Source organism: Bufo gargarizans, chromosome 10 (genome assembly GCF_014858855.1).
Source record: "Bufo gargarizans isolate SCDJY-AF-19 chromosome 10, ASM1485885v1, whole genome shotgun sequence".
Lineage (NCBI taxonomy): Eukaryota > Metazoa > Chordata > Amphibia > Anura > Bufonidae > Bufo > Bufo gargarizans.
In genome coordinates, this window is record NC_058089.1 from 120,462,461 (window position 1) to 120,481,993 (window position 19,533).

The 19,533-nt window shown below is 48.9% G+C and overlaps 2 protein-coding genes across 2 annotated transcripts in view; one reads left to right on the forward strand and one right to left on the reverse strand.

Moving 5' to 3' along the window:
- Positions 1-19,533, reverse strand: part of CDH13 (cadherin 13) — a 258,261-nt gene that overhangs the window by 218,196 nt on the left and 20,532 nt on the right. The gene's annotated exons all lie outside the window — the stretch shown is intronic.
- LOC122920484 lies at positions 190-4,889 on the forward strand. Its single transcript, XM_044270013.1, has 2 exons — positions 190-686; positions 4,390-4,889. The coding sequence occupies exons 1-2, from the start codon at positions 353-355 to the stop codon at positions 4,752-4,754; spliced, it is 699 nt and encodes a 232-aa protein (XP_044125948.1). The 5' UTR covers positions 190-352; the 3' UTR covers positions 4,755-4,889.

The window sequence follows — 19,533 nt, forward strand, 5'->3', positions numbered from 1 at the left end:
TCCCTCCTCCATCTCCCATCAGCCCTTGCTATTGTCTGTCCCCACCCTTCCTTGTACCATGGTCATCTATGTGCCCCATTGTATGTAAATAAGGCTGTTGGGGGGTTTAAAGTGTGTGCCATGTCCAAATAAAGTTAGTTCTGCTCCTGATGCTGTGTGTCGTCCAGTCATTGGGATTGCTGTTGGGATATTATTGGACTATTTTGCCTGCTGGAATTACTACTCTATGGATTTATGATACTTGTTCCTGAGCCTCACTGGGATCTTAGGTGGAGATTGGCTGTGGAATATCAGCTCTCCGCTACATTGGTTGGCAGCGCTGGGATCCAGACTCACAGAGGAACAAGGATTAATGGAGATTGATTACTCCACTTTAAAACGATCCACACTTAAAGATCTTCTGGAAGCAAGAGGTATTTCAGCCAGCAACAAAACAAAGGCAACACTTATCTCTGAAATAATGGCAGAAATCCGAACAGAGGATGATTCGGTCACTGCACAGAGGGACGAGACAGACGGAACAGAGCAAGCAGAGTTCCAAAGGCAGCTCTTATTCAGATTGTCATTTTATGGGGAGAACCCACCAGTGGAAATTATCTCCAAGACAATGACAGAGGTTCAAGAATTTATAACGCGGCAAAGGAGACCACAAACACCAAGCCCAGCAGTGTCTATGGTGCAAGAGGGTAAGCCAAAAATTCCATACCAGGCATTTAAAATGTATGTAGAAGCGGAGGAAGATATAGATGCATTCCTCCAAGACTTTGAAAGACTATGCACGTTACATAAAATACATATGGAAGATTGGGTACCCATCTTAGCAGGACGGTTAACTGGGAGGGCAGCTGAAGCCTACCGTACGATACCAGATACGGAAATTAGGAATTACAGCCGTGTCAAAGAGGTTATCCTGGCCCGATATGCTATGACACCAGAGGCATACCGGAGACGGTTCAGGGAATTGAAAAAAGCTGAAAAAGACTCGCATGCAGAATGGGCTTGCCGTTTACAAAGGGCAGCCCTCGGATGGGTACAGGCGAACCAGGCACAGGTCCATGGAGGACCTATTACAAATGCTGCTACTAGAACAGTTCTATGATGGGATACCCGCAGACCTGCAGGAATGGGTGAGAGACCGTAACCCCACGTCTATCACAGAAGCAGCTAAAAAGGCCGATGACTATATGGATGCCCGCAGGCAGCACAAGCTTGTGGGTGTTAAACCAGCTGTGCGACCTCTAGGGGGAAACCAATTTTCAGCTAGCACCAACACACCACTGAGACCGCTACCCCCACCAGCTCCTACAGCGGCTCAACCGAGGTTTCGCCCACCCTCCTCTGTGCAATGCCACCAGTGCCAGAGGTGGGGACACTACAAGCGGAAATGCCCGGAGCTTAGAGACCGATCCACCTGGATTCGACCAGGACCACCACCGAGAGCAGCAGCACACCACTATCAGGAGGAGACACCCACCGCTTATGGCTCTGCAGTTCCAGTCACCACTATAGAACAGTGGGAAGTACTCCACGAAGCCAACCCACTACAAGCACAGGCGGATAATCGGCAGCACCACAGGCAAACAGTATACCTGGAGGGGAAACCTTTGCAGGGACTCAGAGATTCGGGAGCAACCATAACCTTGGTCCAAAGCCACTTGGTCGCGGACAAAGCTAAAACCAATAAGACTGTGGCTGTCAGGGTTGCTGGGGGAGCCGTATATCGGCTGAATACAGCAAGGGTTCATTTGCATTGGGGTGCGGGGTCAGGGACTGTGGAGGTGGGGTTGATGCCCCAATTACCCGCAGAGGTGATACTGGGAAATGACCTGGGAAAGCTCACATCTGCATTTGAGCCACAAACCACAACCACTGAGGAAGCACATCCAGTGGTCACCAGGCAACAGGCCCGCACCCAGGACTACAACACACTGCCGGAGGTCCAGGTAAGACAACCTTCCCCTTCCCTAGACTGTGTCCCTTGGGCCCCTCCTGACGAATTTGCGGCAGAGGTGATCACTGACCCTACTCTACAGGTATATAGAGACAAAGTCACCTCTGACCAACCGGGGGCGGAGGGGGAAAGATTTGTATGGGATAGGCAGCTATTATACAGGGAGTCAGACAAGCAGGTAGCTGGGTCAGACCCGATCGTTATGAGACAGCTAGTTGTACCACAGAGGTACCGAGCCGAACTGCTCCGGATAGCGCACGATATTCCGTTATCCGGACATTTGGGGGTCAGTCGTACTAGATATCGGCTGACCCAAAGTTTCTTTTGGCCAGGAATTAGCCAGGGAGTACGCAAATATTGCAGCACCTGTGATACGTGCCAGAGGGTAGGGAAGAGGGGGGACCGGCGGAAAGCAAAGTTACACCCGCTACCTATAATTGAGGAACCGTTCCATAGAATAGCCGTAGATATAGTAGGTCCCCTCCGGAAACCTACCCCCTCTGGCAAGAGGTATATTTTGACGGTGGTGGATTACGCCACTCGCTACCCAGAGGCCGTAGCCTTGACAAACATCCATGCAGAAACCGTGGCAGAGGCCCTGATGCAGATTTTCTCCCGGATGGGATTACCCAGGGAGATCATCTCGGATCAGGGTACTCAATTCACTGCAGAGGTCACCCAGCACCTCTGGAAATTTTGCAAAATCAGACCTATAATCAGTGCCCCCTACCATCCTCAGACCAACGGGCTCTGCGAGCGGTTCAATGGCACCTTAAAACAAATGCTCCGAACCTTTGCTGAGACCCACCGAGACTGGGAACGATTCCTGCCTCACCTCCTCTTTGCTTACCGGGAGGTGCCGCAGGAATCCACAGGATTCTCCCCATTCGAATTGTTGTTCGGGAGGAGAGTAAGGGGACCGCTGGACTTAATTAGGGAGCATTGGGAGGGAGACAGGAGCGCAGACGGCACCCCCATTGTACCATATGTGTTGGCGCTCCGAGATCGCTTGGAAGCTCTAACCAAGACGGTAAAGGAAAACCTCCAGGCGGCTCAGACGCGCCAGCGCACATGGTACGATCGGGGCGCCAGGGACCGTAGCTTCCAGGTTGGGCAGAAAGTTTTAATTTTGAAACCTGTCCGACATGATAAGTTACAGGCCGCCTGGCAAGGCCCTTATAAAGTAGTGGAACAGAGATGTGACACCACTTATATAATTGGCCCCTGCGCAGGGACCGGAGGGCGACGAATGCTCCATGTGAACATGATGAAGCCCTACCAGGAACGCTCAGAAGAGGTGACCGCTATTTGTGCACCCAGCTCTGAAGAGTTTGACAGTCTTCCCCTGCCGGATCTACTGGGGGACGGTCAGCTGTCTGGGGATTTAGGAGAAGTTGTACTGGGGGACCGGCTGAGCCCACAGGAACGTACCGAGGTACAACAGCTGCTAAGAGAGAAGCAGGAGACCTTCTCCAATGTGCCTGGGTACACTCCTCTGGCCACTCACAGAGTAGAAACCCCAGGGCAACTACCCATGCGCCAGACCCCGTACCGCATCCCTGAAGCGGTGCGAGAGAATATGCGTAAGGAGATCGACGAGATGCTCCAGCTGGGGGTGATTGAGCCCTCAGACAGCCCATGGGCATCTCCGGTAGTCCTCGTACCAAAGCGGGACGGTACAACCCGCTTCTGCGTAGACTACCGGAGGTTGAATGAAAAGACTGTATCAGACGCTTATCCGATGCCCAGGATAGATGAACTGCTAGACCGGATGGCCAGAGGCCAATACCTCACTACTATTGATCTGTGTAAGGGGTACTGGCAGATACCCCTGGCTCCGGACGCCATCCCTAAGTCAGCCTTTGTCACCCCATTCGGCCTATACCACTTTAAGGTTATGCCATTTGGGATGAAAAACGCTCCGGCTACGTTCCAGCGGATGGTGGACCGACTTCTAGATGGGTTCCAGGACTACACCTGTGCCTACCTCGACGATATTGCAATTTTTAGCAATACCTGGCAGGAGCACTTAACCCATATAGGAGCGGTTCTAGACAGGATTAGGGAGGCCGGTTTGACGTTGAAACCGGCCAAATGCAGTATAGGAATGGCCGAGGTACAGTACCTGGGCCATCGAGTGGGTTGTGGGAAACAGAAGCCAGAACCAGCCAAAGTAGAGGCTGTAGCCCAATGGCCTACCCCTAGGACTAAGACTCAGGTGTTGGCATTTCTAGGGACAGCAGGATATTACAGAAAGTTTGTCCCCAATTATAGCGCCCTGGCCAAACCCCTTACTGACCTGACCCGTAAGAACCTTCCCCGCCAAGTAACCTGGACCCCGGAGTGTGAGCAGGCCTTCCAACATCTGAAAAATGCACTTATTAATGCCCCTGTCTTGGCAGCTCCCAATCCAACTAAACGTTTTCTTGTTCACACAGACGCTTCTATGTTTGGATTGGGGGCAGTGCTGAGCCAAGTTGGGGCCGATGGCGGAGAACACCCCGTGGCTTACATCAGTCGCAAACTGTTACCCAGAGAAGTAAGCTACGCCGCCATCGAGAAGGAATGCCTGGCTGTGGTGTGGGCCCTAAAGAAGTTACAGCCGTATTTATATGGACAGGCTTTTTCCCTGCTCACGGATCACAACCCGTTAGTATGGCTGAACCGGGTGGCTGGGGACAATGCCAGGCTGCTGCGCTGGAGTTTGGCGCTGCAGCCTTTTGACTTTAATATTCAGTACCGCCCGGGCAAACAAAATGGAAACGCTGACGGGTTGTCGAGACAAACTGATTTGGAGAAATGATCCGTGAGCACCCCGGACATCCCCAAGCCGATCCGTGCTGGATCAGACTGTGTATGCCGGCTTGTGGGCAAGGGGGAGCAGTGTAGCGGATTGTATTTAGCCTGGCCTGTTTGGATCATGTAGGACGACATTCGGTTGATTGTATGGCTATGTATTGTAAATAGGGATGAGCGAACTCGAACTGTATAGTTCGGGTTCGTACCGAATTTTGGGGTGTCCGTGACACGGACCCGAACCCGGACATTTTCGTAAAAGTCCGGGTTCGGGTTCGGTGTTCGTCGCTTTCTTCGCGCTTTTGTGACGCTTTCTTGGCGCTTTTTGAAAGGCTGCAAAGCAGCCAATCAACAAGCGTCATACTACTTGCCCCAAGAGGCCATCACAGCCATGCCTACTATTGGCATGGCTGTGATTGGCCAGAGCACCATGTGACCCAGCCTCTATTTAAGCTGGAGTCACATAGCGCCGCCCGTCACTCTGCTCTGATTAGCGTAGGGAGAGGTTGCGGCTGCGACAGTAGGGCGAGATTAGGCAGATTAACTCCTCCAAAGGACTTGATTAACTGATCGATCTGCAGCTGTGGATCATTGAGCTGCTGATCCTCAATTGCTCACTGTTTTTAGGCTGCACAGACCGTTTGTCAGTCTCATTTTTCTGGGGTGATCGGCGGCCATTTTGTGTCTTGTGGTGCGCCAGCACAAGCTGCGACCAAGTGCATTTAACCCTCAATGGTGTGGTTGTTTTTTGGCTAAAGCCTACATCAGGGTGAAGCTGTCACACCAAGTGCATTTAACCAGCAATAGTCTGTTCATTTTTTGGCCATATACAAAATCAGGGGCAAGCTGCGCCTGTCACCAAGTGCATTTAACCCTCAATGGTGTGGTTGTTTTTTGGCTAAAGCCTACATCAGGGTGAAGCTGTGACACCAAGTGCATTTAACCAGCAATAGTCTGTTCATTTTTTGGCCATATACAAAATCAGGGGCAAGCTGCGCCTGTCACCAAGTGCATTTAACCCTCAATGGTGTGGTTGTTTTTTGGCTAAAGCCTACATCAGGGTGAAGCTGTCACACCAAGTGCATTTAACCAGCAATAGTCTGTTCATTTTTTGGCCATATACAAAATCAGGGGCAAGCTGCGCCTGTCACCAAGTGCATTTAACCCTCAATGGTGTGGTTGTTTTTTGGCTAAAGCCTACATCAGGGTGAAGCTGTCACACCAAGTGCATTTAACCAGCAATAGTCTGTTTATTTTTTGGCCATATCCCAGTCTAATTCTGTCACTAAATCCATACCGGTCACCCAGCGCCTAAATACTAGGCCTCAAATTTATATCCAGCTAAATCTGTCCCTAGTGCTGTAGCTGGGCGAGTTATTTAGTGTCCGTTCAAGCACATTTCTTGTTCTGGGTTGAAATACAATTCCCAATTTAGCAATTTCATAATTTAGTGGTTCCTGCTATATCAGAGCTATTTGAAATCTATCCCAAAAAGGGTATATAATATTGAAGGTGCACATTGGGTCATTCAGAATAACTTCACACACACCCGCTACTGTGTATTTCCAAGTCTAATTCTGTCACTAAACCCATACCGGTGACCCAGCGCCTAAATACTAGGCCTCAAATTTAAATCCCTCTAAATCTCTCGTTACCGCTGTACTGTTGTTGCTGGGCAAGATATTTAGTGTCCGTCAAAGCACATTTTTTGTTCTGGGTTGAAGTACAATTCCCAATTTAGCAATTTCATAATTTAGTGGTTTCTGCTATATCAGAGCTATTTGAAATCTATCCCTAAAAGGGTATATAATATTGAAGGTGCACATAGGGTCATTCAGAATAACTTCACACACACGCTTCTGTGCATTTCCAAGTCTAATTCTGTCACTAAATCCATACCGGTGACCCAGCGCCTAAATACTAGGCCTCAAATTTAAATCCCTCTAAATCTCTCGTTACCCACCGCTGTACTGTTGTTGCTGGGCAAGATATTTAGTGTCCGTCAAAGCACATTTTTTGTTCTGGGTTGAAGTACAATTCCCAATTTAGCAATTTCATAATTTAGTGGTTTCTGCTATATCAGAGCTATTTGAAATCTATCCCTAAAAGGGTATATAATATTGAAGGTGCACATAGGGTCATTCAGAATAACTTCACACACACGCTTCTGTGCATTTCCAAGTCTAATTCTGTCACTAAATCCATACCGGTCACCCAGCGCCTAAATACTAGGCCTCAAATTTAAATCCCTCTAAATCTCTCGTTACCCACCGCTGTACTGTTGTTGCTGGGCAAGATATTTAGTGTCCGTCAAAGCACATTTTTTGTTCTGGGTTGAAGTACAATTCCCAATTTAGCAATTTCATAATTTAGTGGTTTCTGCTATATCAGAGCTATTTGAAATCTATCCCTAAAAGGGTATATAATATTGAAGGTGCACATAGGGTCATTCAGAATAACTTCACACACACGCTTCTGTGCATTTCCAAGTCTAATTCTGTCACTAAATCCATACCGGTGACCCAGCGCCTAAATACTAGGCCTCAAATTTAAATCCCTCTAAATCTCTCGTTACCCACCGCTGTACTGTTGTTGCTGGGCAAGATATTTAGTGTCCGTCAAAGCACATTTTTTGTTCTGGGTTGAAGTACAATTCCCAATTTAGCAATTTCATAATTTAGTGGTTTCTGCTATATCAGAGCTATTTGAAATCTATCCCTAAAAGGGTATATAATATTGAAGGTGCACATAGGGTCATTCAGAATAACTTCACACACACGCTTCTGTGCATTTCCAAGTCTAATTCTGTCACTAAATCCATACCGGTGACCCAGCGCCTAAATACTAGGCCTCAAATTTAAATCCCTCTAAATCTCTCGTTACCCACCGCTGTACTGTTGTTGCTGGGCAAGATATTTAGTGTCCGTCAAAGCACATTTTTTGTTCTGGGTTGAAGTACAATTCCCAATTTAGCAATTTCATAATTTAGTGGTTTCTGCTATATCAGAGCTATTTGAAATCTATCCCTAAAAGGGTATATAATATTGAAGGTGCACATAGGGTCATTCAGAATAACTTCACACACACGCTTCTGTGCATTTCCAAGTCTAATTCTGTCACTAAATCCATACCGGTGACCCAGCGCCTAAATACTAGGCCTCAAATTTAAATCCCTCTAAATCTCTCGTTACCCACCGCTGTACTGTTGTTGCTGGGCAAGATATTTAGTGTCCGTCAAAGCACATTTTTTGTTCTGGGTTGAAGTACAATTCCCAATTTAGCAATTTCATAATTTAGTGGTTCCTGCTATATCAGAGCTATTTGAAATCTATCCCTAAAAGGGTATATAATATTGAAGGTGCACATAGGGTCATTCAGAATAACTTCACACACACGCTTCTGTGCATTTCCAAGTCTAATTCTGTCACTAAATCCATACCGGTGACCCAGCGCCTAAATACTAGGCCTCAAATTTAAATCCCTCTAAATCTCTCGTTACCCACCGCTGTACTGTTGTTGCTGGGCAAGATATTTAGTGTCCGTCAAAGCACATTTTTTGTTCTGGGTTGAAGTACAATTCCCAATTTAGCAATTTCATAATTTAGTGGTTTCTGCTATATCAGAGCTATTTGAAATCTATCCCTAAAAGGGTATATAATATTGAAGGTGCACATAGGGTCATTCAGAATAACTTCACACACACGCTTCTGTGCATTTCCAAGTCTAATTCTGTCACTAAATCCATACCGGTGACCCAGCGCCTAAATACTAGGCCTCAAATTTAAATCCCTCTAAATCTCTCGTTACCCACCGCTGTACTGTTGTTGCTGGGCAAGATATTTAGTGTCCGTCAAAGCACATTTTTTGTTCTGGGTTGAAGTACAATTCCCAATTTAGCAATTTCATAATTTAGTGGTTTCTGCTATATCAGAGCTATTTGAAATCTATCCCTAAAAGGGTATATAATATTGAAGGTGCACATAGGGTCATTCAGAATAACTTCACACACACGCTTCTGTGCATTTCCAAGTCTAATTCTGTCACTAAATCCATACCGGTGACCCAGCGCCTAAATACTAGGCCTCAAATTTAAATCCCTCTAAATCTCTCGTTACCGCTGTCCTGTTGTAGCTGGGAAAGTTATTTAGTGCCCGTCAAAGCACATTTTTTGTTCTGGGTTGAAGTACAATTCCCAATTTAGCAATTTCATAATTTAGTGGTTCCTGCTATATCAGAGCTATTTGAAATCTATCCCAAAAAGGGTATATAATATTCAAGGTGCACATTGGGTCATTCAGAATAACTTCACACACACGCTTCTGTGCATTTCCAAGTCTAATTCTGTCACTAAATCCATACCGGTCACCCAGCGCCTAAATACTAGGCCTCAAATTTATATCCCGCTGAATTTGAATACAATACATTGGGCCAAATAATATATTTGTTGTTGTGGTGAACCATAACAATGAGAAAAACATCTAGTAAGGGACGCGGACGTGGACATGGTCGTGGTGGTGTTAGTGGACCCTCTGGTGCTGGGAGAGGACGTGGCCGTTCTGCCACATCCACACGTCCTAGTGTACCAACTACCTCAGGTCCCAGTAGCCGCCAGAATTTACAGCGATATATGGTGGGGCCCAATGCCGTTCTAAGGATGGTAAGGCCTGAGCAGGTACAGGCATTAGTCAATTGGGTGGCCGACAGTGGATCCAGCACGTTCACATTATCTCCCACCCAGTCTTCTGCAGAAAGCGCACAGATGGCGCCTGAAAACCAACCCCATCAGTCTGTCACATCACCCCCATGCATACCAGGGAAACTGTCTCAGCCTCAAGTTATGCAGCAGTCTCTTATGCTGTTTGAAGACTCCGCTGGCAGGGTTTCCCAAGGGCATCCACCTAGCCCTTCCCCAGCGGTGAAAGACATAGAATGCACTGACGCACAACCACTTATGTTTCCTGATGATGAGGACATGGGAATACCACCTCAGCATGTCTCTGATGATGACGAAACACAGGTGCCAACTGCTGCGTCTTTCTGCAGTGTGCAGACTGAACAGGAGGTCAGGGATCAAGACTGGGTGGAAGACGATGCAGGGGACGATGAGGTCCTAGACCCCACATGGAATGAAGGTCGTGCCACTGACTTTCACAGTTCGGAGGAAGAGGCAGTGGTGAGACCGAGCCAACAGCGTAGCAAAAGAGGGAGCAGTGGGCAAAAGCAGAACACCCGCCGCCAAGAGACTCCGCCTGCTACTGACCGCCGCCATCTGGGACCGAGCACCCCAAAGGCAGCTTCAAGGAGTTCCCTGGCATGGCACTTCTTCAAACAATGTGCTGACGACAAGACCCGAGTGGTTTGCACGCTGTGCCATCAGAGCCTGAAGCGAGGCATTAACGTTCTGAACCTGAGCACAACCTGCATGACCAGGCACCTGCATGCAAAGCATGAACTGCAGTGGAGTAAACACCTTAAAACCAAGGAAGTCACTCAGGCTCCCCCTGCTACCTCTTCTGCTGCTGCCGCCTCGGCCTATTCTGCTGCTGCCGCCTCGGCCTCTTCCTCCGCCTCTGGAGGAACGTTGGCACCTGCCGCCCAGCAAACAGGGGATGTACCACCAACACCACCACCACCACCTCCGTCACCAAGCGTCTCAACCATGTCACACGCCAGCGTTCAGCTCTCCATCTCACAAACATTTGATAGAAAGCGTAAATTCCCACCTAGCCACCCTCGATCCCTGGCCCTGAATGCCAGCATTTCTAAACTACTGGCCTATGAAATGCTGTCATTTAGGCTGGTGGACACAGACAGCTTCAAACAGCTCATGTCGCTTGCTGTCCCACAGTATGTTGTTCCCAGCCGGCACTACTTCTCCAAGAGAGCCGTGCCTTCCCTGCACAACCAAGTATCCGATAAAATCAAGTGTGCACTGCGCAACGCCATCTGTAGCAAGGTCCACCTAACCACAGATACGTGGACCAGTAAGCACGGCCAGGGACGCTATATCTCCCTAACTGCACACTGGGTAAATGTAGTGGCAGCTGGGCCCCAGGCGGAGAGCTGTTTGGCGCACGTCCTTGCCGCCGCCAAGGATCGCAGGGCAACATTCTTTGCCTCCTGTTGCCACCTCCTCCTTCTCGGCTTCCTCCTCCTCTTCTTCCACCTGCTCATCCAGTCAGCCACACACCTTCACCACCAACTTCAGCACAGCCCGGGGTAAACGTCAGCAGGCCATTCTGAAACTCATATGTTTGGGGGACAGGCCCCACACCGCACAGGAGTTGTGGCGGGGTATTGAACAACAGACCGACGAGTGGTTGCTGCCGGTGAGCCTCAAGCCCGGCCTGGTGGTGTGTGATAATGGGCGAAATCTCGTTGCAGCTCTGGGACTAGCCAGTTTGACGCACATCCCTTGCTTGGCGCATGTGCTGAATTTGGTGGTGCAGAAGTTCATTCACAACTACCCCGACATGTCAGAGCTGCTGCATAAAGTGCGGGCCGTCTGTTCGCGCTTCCGGCGTTCACATCCTGCCGCTGCTCGCCTGTCTGCGCTACAGCGTAACTTCGGCCTTCCCGCTCACCGCCTCATATGCGACGTGCCCACCAGGTGGAACTCCACCTTGCACATGCTGGACAGACTGTGCGAGCAGCAGCAGGCCATAGTGGAGTTTCAGCTGCAGCACGCACGGGTCAGTCGCACTACAGAACAGCACCACTTCACCACCAATGACTGGGCCTCCATGCGAGACCTGTGTGCCCTGTTGCGCTGTTTCGAGTACTCCACCAACATGGCCAGTGGCGATGACACCGTTATCAGCGTTACAATACCACTTCTATGTCTCCTTGAGAAAACACTTAGGGCGATGATGGAACAGGAGGTGGCCCAGGAGGAGGAGGAGGAGGATGAGGAAGAGGGGTCATTTTTAGCACTTTCAGGCCAGTCTCTTCGAAGTGACTCAGAGGGAGGTTTTTTGCAACAGCAGAGGCCAGGTACAAATGTGGCCAGCCAGGGCCCACTACTGGAGGACGAGGAGGACGAGGATGAGGAGGAGGTGGAGGAGGATGAGGATGAAGCATGGTCACAGCGGGGTGGCACCCAACGCAGCTCGGGTCCATCACTGGTGCGTGGCTGGGGGGAAAGGCAGGACGATGACGATACGCCTCCCACAGAGGACAGCTTGTCCTTACCCCTGGGCAGCCTGGCACACATGAGCGACTACATGCTGCAGTGCCTGCGCAACGACAGCAGAGTTGCCCACATTTTAACCTGTGCGGACTACTGGGTTGCCACCCTGCTGGATCCACGCTACAAAGACAATGTGCCCACCTTACTTCCTGCACTGGAGCGTGATAGGAAGATGCGCGAGTACAAGCGCACGTTGGTAGACGCGCTACTGAGAGCATTCCCAAATGTCACAGGGGAACAAGTGGAAGCCCAAGGCCAAGGCAGAGGAGGAGCAAGAGGTCGCCAAGGCAGCTGTGTCACGGCCAGCTCCTCTGAGGGCAGGGTTAGCATGGCAGAGATGTGGAAAACTTTTGTCAACACGCCACAGCTAACTGCACCACCACCTGATACGCAACGTGTTAGCAGGAGGCAACATTTCACTAACATGGTGGAACAGTACGTGTGCACACCCCTCCACGTACTGACTGATGGTTCGGCCCCATTCAACTTCTGGGTCTCTAAATTGTCCACGTGGCCAGAGCTAGCCTTTTATGCCTTGGAGGTGCTGGCCTGCCCGGCAGCCAGCGTTTTGTCTGAACGTGTATTCAGCACGGCAGGGGGCGTCATTACAGACAAACGCAGCCGCCTGTCTACAGCCAATGTGGACAAGCTGACGTTCATAAAAATGAACCAGGCATGGATCCCACAGGACCTGTCCGTCCCTTGTCCAGATTAGACATTAACTACCTCCCCATAACCATATATTATTGGACTCCAGGGCACTTCCTCATTCAATCCTATTTTTATTTTCATTTTACCATTATATTGCGATGCTACCCAAAGTTGAATGAACCTCTCCTCTGCCTGTGTGCTAGGCCTAAATATATGCCAATGGACTGTTGCAGTGGTGGCTGACATGAAGCCTGATTCTCTGCTATGACATGCAGACTAATTCTCTGCTGACATGAAGCCAGATTGTCTGTTACGGGACCTCTCTCCTCTGCCTGGGTGCTGGGCCTAAATTTATGACAATGGACTGTTGCAGTGGTGGCTGACGTGAAGCCTGATTCTCTGCTATGACATGCAGACTGATTCTCTGCTGACATGAAGCCAGATCCTCTGTTACGGGACCTCTCTCCTCTGCCTGGGTGCTGGGCCTAAATTTATGACAATGGACTGTTGCAGTGGTGGCTGACGTGAAGCCTGATTCTCTGCTATGACATGCAGACTGATTCTCTGCTGACATGAAGCCAGATCCTCTGTTACGGGACCTCTCTCCTCTGCCTGGGTGCTGGGCCTAAATTTATGACAATGGACTGTTGCAGTGGTGGCTGACGTGAAGCCTGATTCTCTGCTATGACATGCAGACTGATTCTCTGCTGACATGAAGCCAGATCCTCTGTTACGGGACCTCTCTCCTCTGCCTGGGTGCTGGGCCTAAATTTATGACAATGGACTGTTGCAGTGGTGGCTGACGTGAAGCCTGATTCTCTGCTATGACATGCAGACTGATTCTCTGCTGACATGAAGCCAGATCCTCTTTTACGGGACCTCTCTCCTCTGCCTGGGTGCTGGGCCTAAATTTATGACAATGGACTGTTGCAGTGGTGGCTGACGTGAAGCCTGATTCTCTGCTATGACATGCAGACTGATTCTCTGCTGACATGAAGCCAGATCCTCTTTTACGGGACCTCTCCCCTCTGCCTGGGTGCTGGGCCTAAATTTATGACAATGGACTGTTGCAGTGGTGGCTGACGTGAAGCCTCATTCTCTGCTATGACATGCAGACTGATTCTCTGCTGACATGAAGCCAGATCCTCTGTTACGGGACCTCTCTCCTCTGCCTGGGTGCTGGGCCTGAATATATGCCAATGGACTGTTGCAGTGGTGGGTGACGTGAAGCCTCATTCTCTGCTATGACATGCAGACTAATTCTCTGCTGACATGAAGCCAGATTGTCTGTTACGGGACCTCTCTCCTCTGCCTGTGTGTGTGCTGGGCCTAAATATATGCCAATGGACTGTTGCAGTGGTGGCTGACGTGAAGCCTCATTCTCTGCTATGACATGCAGACTGATTCTCTGCTGACATGAAGCCAGATCCTCTGTTACGGGACCTCTCCTCTGCCTGGGTGCTGGGCCTAAATTTATGACAATGGACTGTTGCAGTGGTGGCTGACGTGAAGCCTGATTCTCTGCTATGACATGCAGACTGATTCTCTGCTGTCATGAAGCCAGATTGTCTGTTACGGGACCTTTCTCCTCTACCTGGGTTCTGGGCCTAAATTTATGAAAATTGACTCTTACAGTGGTGGGTGACGTGAAGCCTGATTCTCTGCTATGATATGAAGACTGATTCTCTGCTGACATGAAGCCAGATTGTCTGTTACGGGACCTTTCTCCTCTGCCTGGGTTCTGGGCCTAAATTTATGAAAATTGACTCTTACAGTGGTGGGTGACGTGAAGCCTGATTCTCTGCTATGATATGAAGACTGATTCTCTGCTGACATGAAGCCAGATTGTCTGTTACGGGACCTTTCTCCTCTGCCTGGGTTCTGGGCCTAAATTTATGAAAATTGACTCTTACAGTGGTGGGTGACGTGAAGCCTGATTCTCTGCTATGATATGAAGACTGATTCTCTGCTGACATGAAGCCAGATTGTCTGTTACGGGACCTTTCTCCTCTGCCTGGGTTCTGGGCCTAAATTTATGAAAATTGACTCTTACAGTGGTGGGTGACGTGAAGCCTGATTCTCTGCTATGATATGAAGACTGATTCTCTGCTGACATGAAGCCAGATTGTCTGTTACGGGACCTTTCTCCTCTGCCTGGGTTCTGGGCCTAAATTTATGAAAATTGACTCTTACAGTGGTGGGTGACGTGAAGCCTGATTCTCTGCTATGATATGAAGACTGATTCTCTGCTGACATGAAGCCAGATTGTCTGTTACGGGACCTTTCTCCTCTGCCTGGGTTCTGGGCCTAAATTTATGAAAATTGACTCTTACAGTGGTGGGTGACGTGAAGCCTGATTCTCTGCTATGATATGAAGACTGATTCTCTGCTGACATGAAGCCAGATTGTCTGTTACGGGACCTTTCTCCTCTGCCTGGGTTCTGGGCCTAAATTTATGAAAATTGACTCTTACAGTGGTGGGTGACGTGAAGCCTGATTCTCTGCTATGATATGAAGACTGATTCTCTGCTGACATGAAGCCAGATTGTCTGTTACGGGACCTTTCTCCTCTGCCTGGGTTCTGGGCCTAAATTTATGAAAATTGACTCTTACAGTGGTGGGTGACGTGAAGCCTGATTCTCTGCTATGATATGAAGACTGATTCTCTGCTGACATGAAGCCAGATTGTCTGTTACGGGACCTTTCTCCTCTGCCTGGGTTCTGGGCCTAAATTTATGAAAATTGACTCTTACAGTGGTGGGTGACGTGAAGCCTGATTCTCTGCTATGATATGAAGACTGATTCTCTGCTGACATGAAGCCAGATTCTCTGTTACGGGACCTCTCTCCTCTGCCTGGGTGCTGGGCCTAAATTTATGACAATGGACTGTTGCAGTGGTGGCTGACGTGAAGCCTGATTCTCTGCTATGACATGCAGACTGATTCTCTGCTGACATGAAGCCAGATTCTCTGTTACGGGACCTCTCTCCTCTGCCTGTGTGTGTGCTGGGCCTAAATATATGCCAATGGACTGTTGCAGTGGTGGCTGACGTGAAGCCTCATTCTCTGCTATGACATGCAGACTAATTCTCTGCTGACATGAAGACAGATTCTCTGTTACGGGACCTCTCTCCTCTGCCTGGGTGCCGGGGCCTAAATATCTGAGAATGGACTGTTCCAGTGGTGGGTGACGGGAAGCCAGATTCTCTGCTATGGAACCTCTCTCCAATTGATTTTGGTTAATTTTTATTTATTTAATTTTTATTTTAATTCATTTCCCTATCCACATTTGTTTGCAGGGGATTTACCTACATGTTGCTGCCTTTTGCAGCCCTCTAGCTCTTTCCTGGGCTGTTTTACAGCCTTTTTAGTGCCGAAAAGTTCGGGTCCCCATTGACTTCAATGGGGTTCGGGTTCGGGACGAAGTTCGGATCGGGTTCGGATCCCGAACCCGAACATTTCCGGGATGTTCGGCCGAACTTCTCGAACCCGAACATCCAGGTGTTCGCTCAACTCTAATTGTAAACTGTAATGTTTACTGTGTTGGATGCATTGCTTTTCTGTGCCTCCTCCCCTCCCCCTTTTTATTTCCTGTCCCATTCTTTTCCCAGCAGGGTGTGGTCTCAGGGACACTGGGAGACCAGTAATCTAGCTGCTCTGTCCCTCCTCCATCTCCCATCAGCCCTTGCTATTGTCTGTCCCCACCCTTCCTTGTACCATGGTCATCTATGTGCCCCATTGTATGTAAATAAGGCTGTTGGGGGGTTTAAAGTGTGTGCCATGTCCAAATAAAGTTAGTTCTGCTCCTGATGCTGTGTGTCGTCCAGTCATTGGGATTGCTGGTGGGATATTATTGGACTATTTTGCCTGCTGGAATTACTACTCTATGGATTTATGATACTTGTTCCTGAGCCTCACTGGGATCTTAGGTGGAGATTGGCTGTGGAATATCAGCTCTCCGCTACAGTCGTTGTTCTTTTCTAGGTTTAATTTTGTTGTCACGTTCCGCCCTGGAGTTAAGAATGTGAAGGCAGATGCCCTGTCACGTTGTTTTCCGGGAGGCGGGAATTTTGAAGACCCGGGTCCCATTTTGGCTGAAGGTGTGGTGGTCTCTGCTCTTTTTCCTGAATTGGAGGCAGAGGTTCAGGCAGCCCAGTCAGAGGCTCCTGATCTTTGTCCTCCTGGGAGGTTGTTTGTGCCTCTCGCTTTAAGACACAAGATTTTTAAAGAACACCACGATACGGTCCTTGCTGGGCACCCGGGGGTAAGAGCCACACTGGATCTCATCGCTCGGAGATTCTGGTGGCCTGCGCTTCGTAAGTCGGTTGAGGGTTTTGTAGCAGCCTGCGAGACTTGCGCTCGTGCCAAAGTCCCTCATTCACGGCCATCAGGTCCTCTCCTTCCCTTACCCATTCCTTCCCGTCCTTGGACACATCTGTCCATGGACTTCATAACGGACCTGCCTCGTTCCTCGGGGAAGACTGTGATTCTGGTGGTGGTGGACCGTTTTAGCAAAATGGTGCATTTCATCCCTTTTCCTGGTTTGCCCAATGCTAAGACGCTGGCGCAGGCATTTGTTGATCACATTGTCAAATTGCACGGTATTCCTTCAGACATAGTCTCTGATAGGGGCACGCAGTTTGTTTCCAGATTCTGGAAGGCTTACTGTTCTCGCTTGGGGGTTCGGTTGTCATTCTCTTCTGCTTTCCACCCGCAGTCGAATGGCCAGACAGAGCGCGTCAATCAGAATCTGGAGACATATCTGCGTTGTTTTGTGGCGGAGAATCAAGAGGATTGGTGTTCTTTTTTGTCCCTTGCTGAGTTTGCTTTAAATAACCGTCGTCAGGAGTCCTCTGATAAGTCACCATTTTTTGGTGCATATGGGTTTCATCCACAGTTTGGGACTTTCTCGGGAGAGGGGTCTTCTGGTTTACCTGATGAGGACAGATTCTCCTCGTCTTTGTCATCTATTTGGCAAAAGATTCAAGATAATCTAAAGAGCATGAGTGAGAGATATAAGCGTGTGGCTGATAAGAGACGTGTGCTTGGTCCGGACCTGAATGTTGGTGATCTGGTGTGGTTGTCTACCAAGAATATCAAATTGAAGGTTCCCTCCTGGAAGTTGGGTCCTAGGTTTATTGGGCCTTACAAAATCCTGTCTGTCATCAATCCTGTTGCATACCGTCTTGATCTTCCTCAGACTTGGAAGATCCATAATGTTTTTCATAAGTCCTTATTGAAACCTTATGTTCAACCCATTGTACCCTCGCCTTTGCCTCCTCCTCCGATTATGGTTGATGGGAATCTTGAATTTCAGGTCTCTAGGATTGTGGATTCTCGTCTTGTCCGTGGTTCTCTTCAGTACCTTGTTCAGTGGGAGGGGTATGGTCCTGAGGAGAGGATGTGGGTCCCAGTGACGGACATTAAGGCCTCTCGTCTCATCAGGGCTTTCCATAGGTCCCATCCTGAGAAGGTGGGTTCTGAGTGTCCGGAGTCCACTCGTAGAGGGAGGGGTACTGTCACAACCAGACAGCTGAGAAGCTCTGACAGAGGCCTTTCAGAACCTCCCCCTTGAGTTTCTGTGTTGTGGTATTCAGCTCCTCCTCTCGTTAGTCTCTCTCAGCTGTCATGTGTTGGACTAATTGCTTCCCTTTAAATTCTTCCCCAGAAGGCTTTTCTGGGCGGCTTATATTTCTTCCTGGAGTATGTGTGCATGCCCATCTGGTCCTCCTCTCCTCTACAAAGTTAAGTGTTAACTGTTATCTGTTATTTTCTGTTTGTTGGATCCCAGGTGACCCTGACTCCCTCCGTGTCTGGTGTAGGGAGCCGGTGGTCGTGTCCCCTCACTATTGTAGGGTGCTCAGGGCTTATATAGTCAAGGTACGTGGATATGCATACCTCCACCATTCGGATCTATGCATAGGCTGAGCAGCCAGGGAAAGGGCCAGGTCTTCTACAGGGGTCTCCCTTTTGTTCCTTAGCTTTTGGATCCAGCGAGTCATTTATGCATGTTGTTTTGCATTGTTTCCTGTACACATTCCGTGACACTTTTGTGTTCATCAGCAAACATTGCCTGTGATATTGACACGGCTATAATTGTCCAACATTAGTTGGAAGAGCATGACCAAGACCTCCAAGAATGACCCTGGCCCCAATTTTCCCAGACTTGAACCCAATTGAGCTTCTGTGGGACCACCTCGATATTCACGTTTCCTCTATGGATCCTCCCCCATAACTCCTCCAGTAGCTGTGGGATGCTCTTCAGTCGGCATGGCTCCAGAGACCTGTGACAACCTACCAGGACCTTATGGAGTCACTCCTGGCCTGTCTGGTGGCTGTCCGAGCAGTTACTCTGGATATTAGCTGGTGGTCAGAATATTGGGACTCGACTGTGTATGTGTCAATGATGATTACATACTAGAGGGTGAACCTGTCATGTATTTTCCGCCATTTTTCATTCACGGATCTAGCTATAAGAGGACCCTGATACCTGAATGAGGCCCAAAGACCACTTTGTCAATACAAAGACATCACTTTTATAAAGGGCATGTGGCAGGGAGGGGCCCTGTACATTTTCACAGGGTCTGTAGAGATTCAGGTTACCCTTCTGAATCCATTGAAGTTTATCGAATGAACCATCATGCAACATTTTATAGACTGCGCCAAACTTTTTTCTCATACAACTAGCTCTGTAAATTCATGACTCAACAGAGTTCTCTGAATCTCACTAGATTCTCTTAGAAAATAAGAATCAATTATAGCGAACTGTTCAGTGTGTCCTGTCCCGTCATCTATATGGAGATGAAATTATCCTGTCAGCTAATCTTCCTGCTGTAGAAAAGGATAAGGCGGTGTAATGTCCTGCGCCGTCCCGTGATTTACCGCAGATGCCTCTTGCTAAATCCTTAAGAGATTAGAAGGCCATTATATCTGCATCTGTGGGTAAT

What these genes read in the sequence shown, in the direction of transcription:
- LOC122920484 (XM_044270013.1), top strand. Translation starts at nt 353, where the DNA reads ATGGAGATTGATTACTCCACTTTAAAACGATCCACACTTAAAGATCTT. An exon ending in AGTGTCTATGGTGCAAGAGG is followed by an intron (nt 687 to 4,389) that starts GTAAGCCAAAAA and finishes TTGTTCACACAG; the next exon opens with ACGCTTCTATGTTTGGATTG.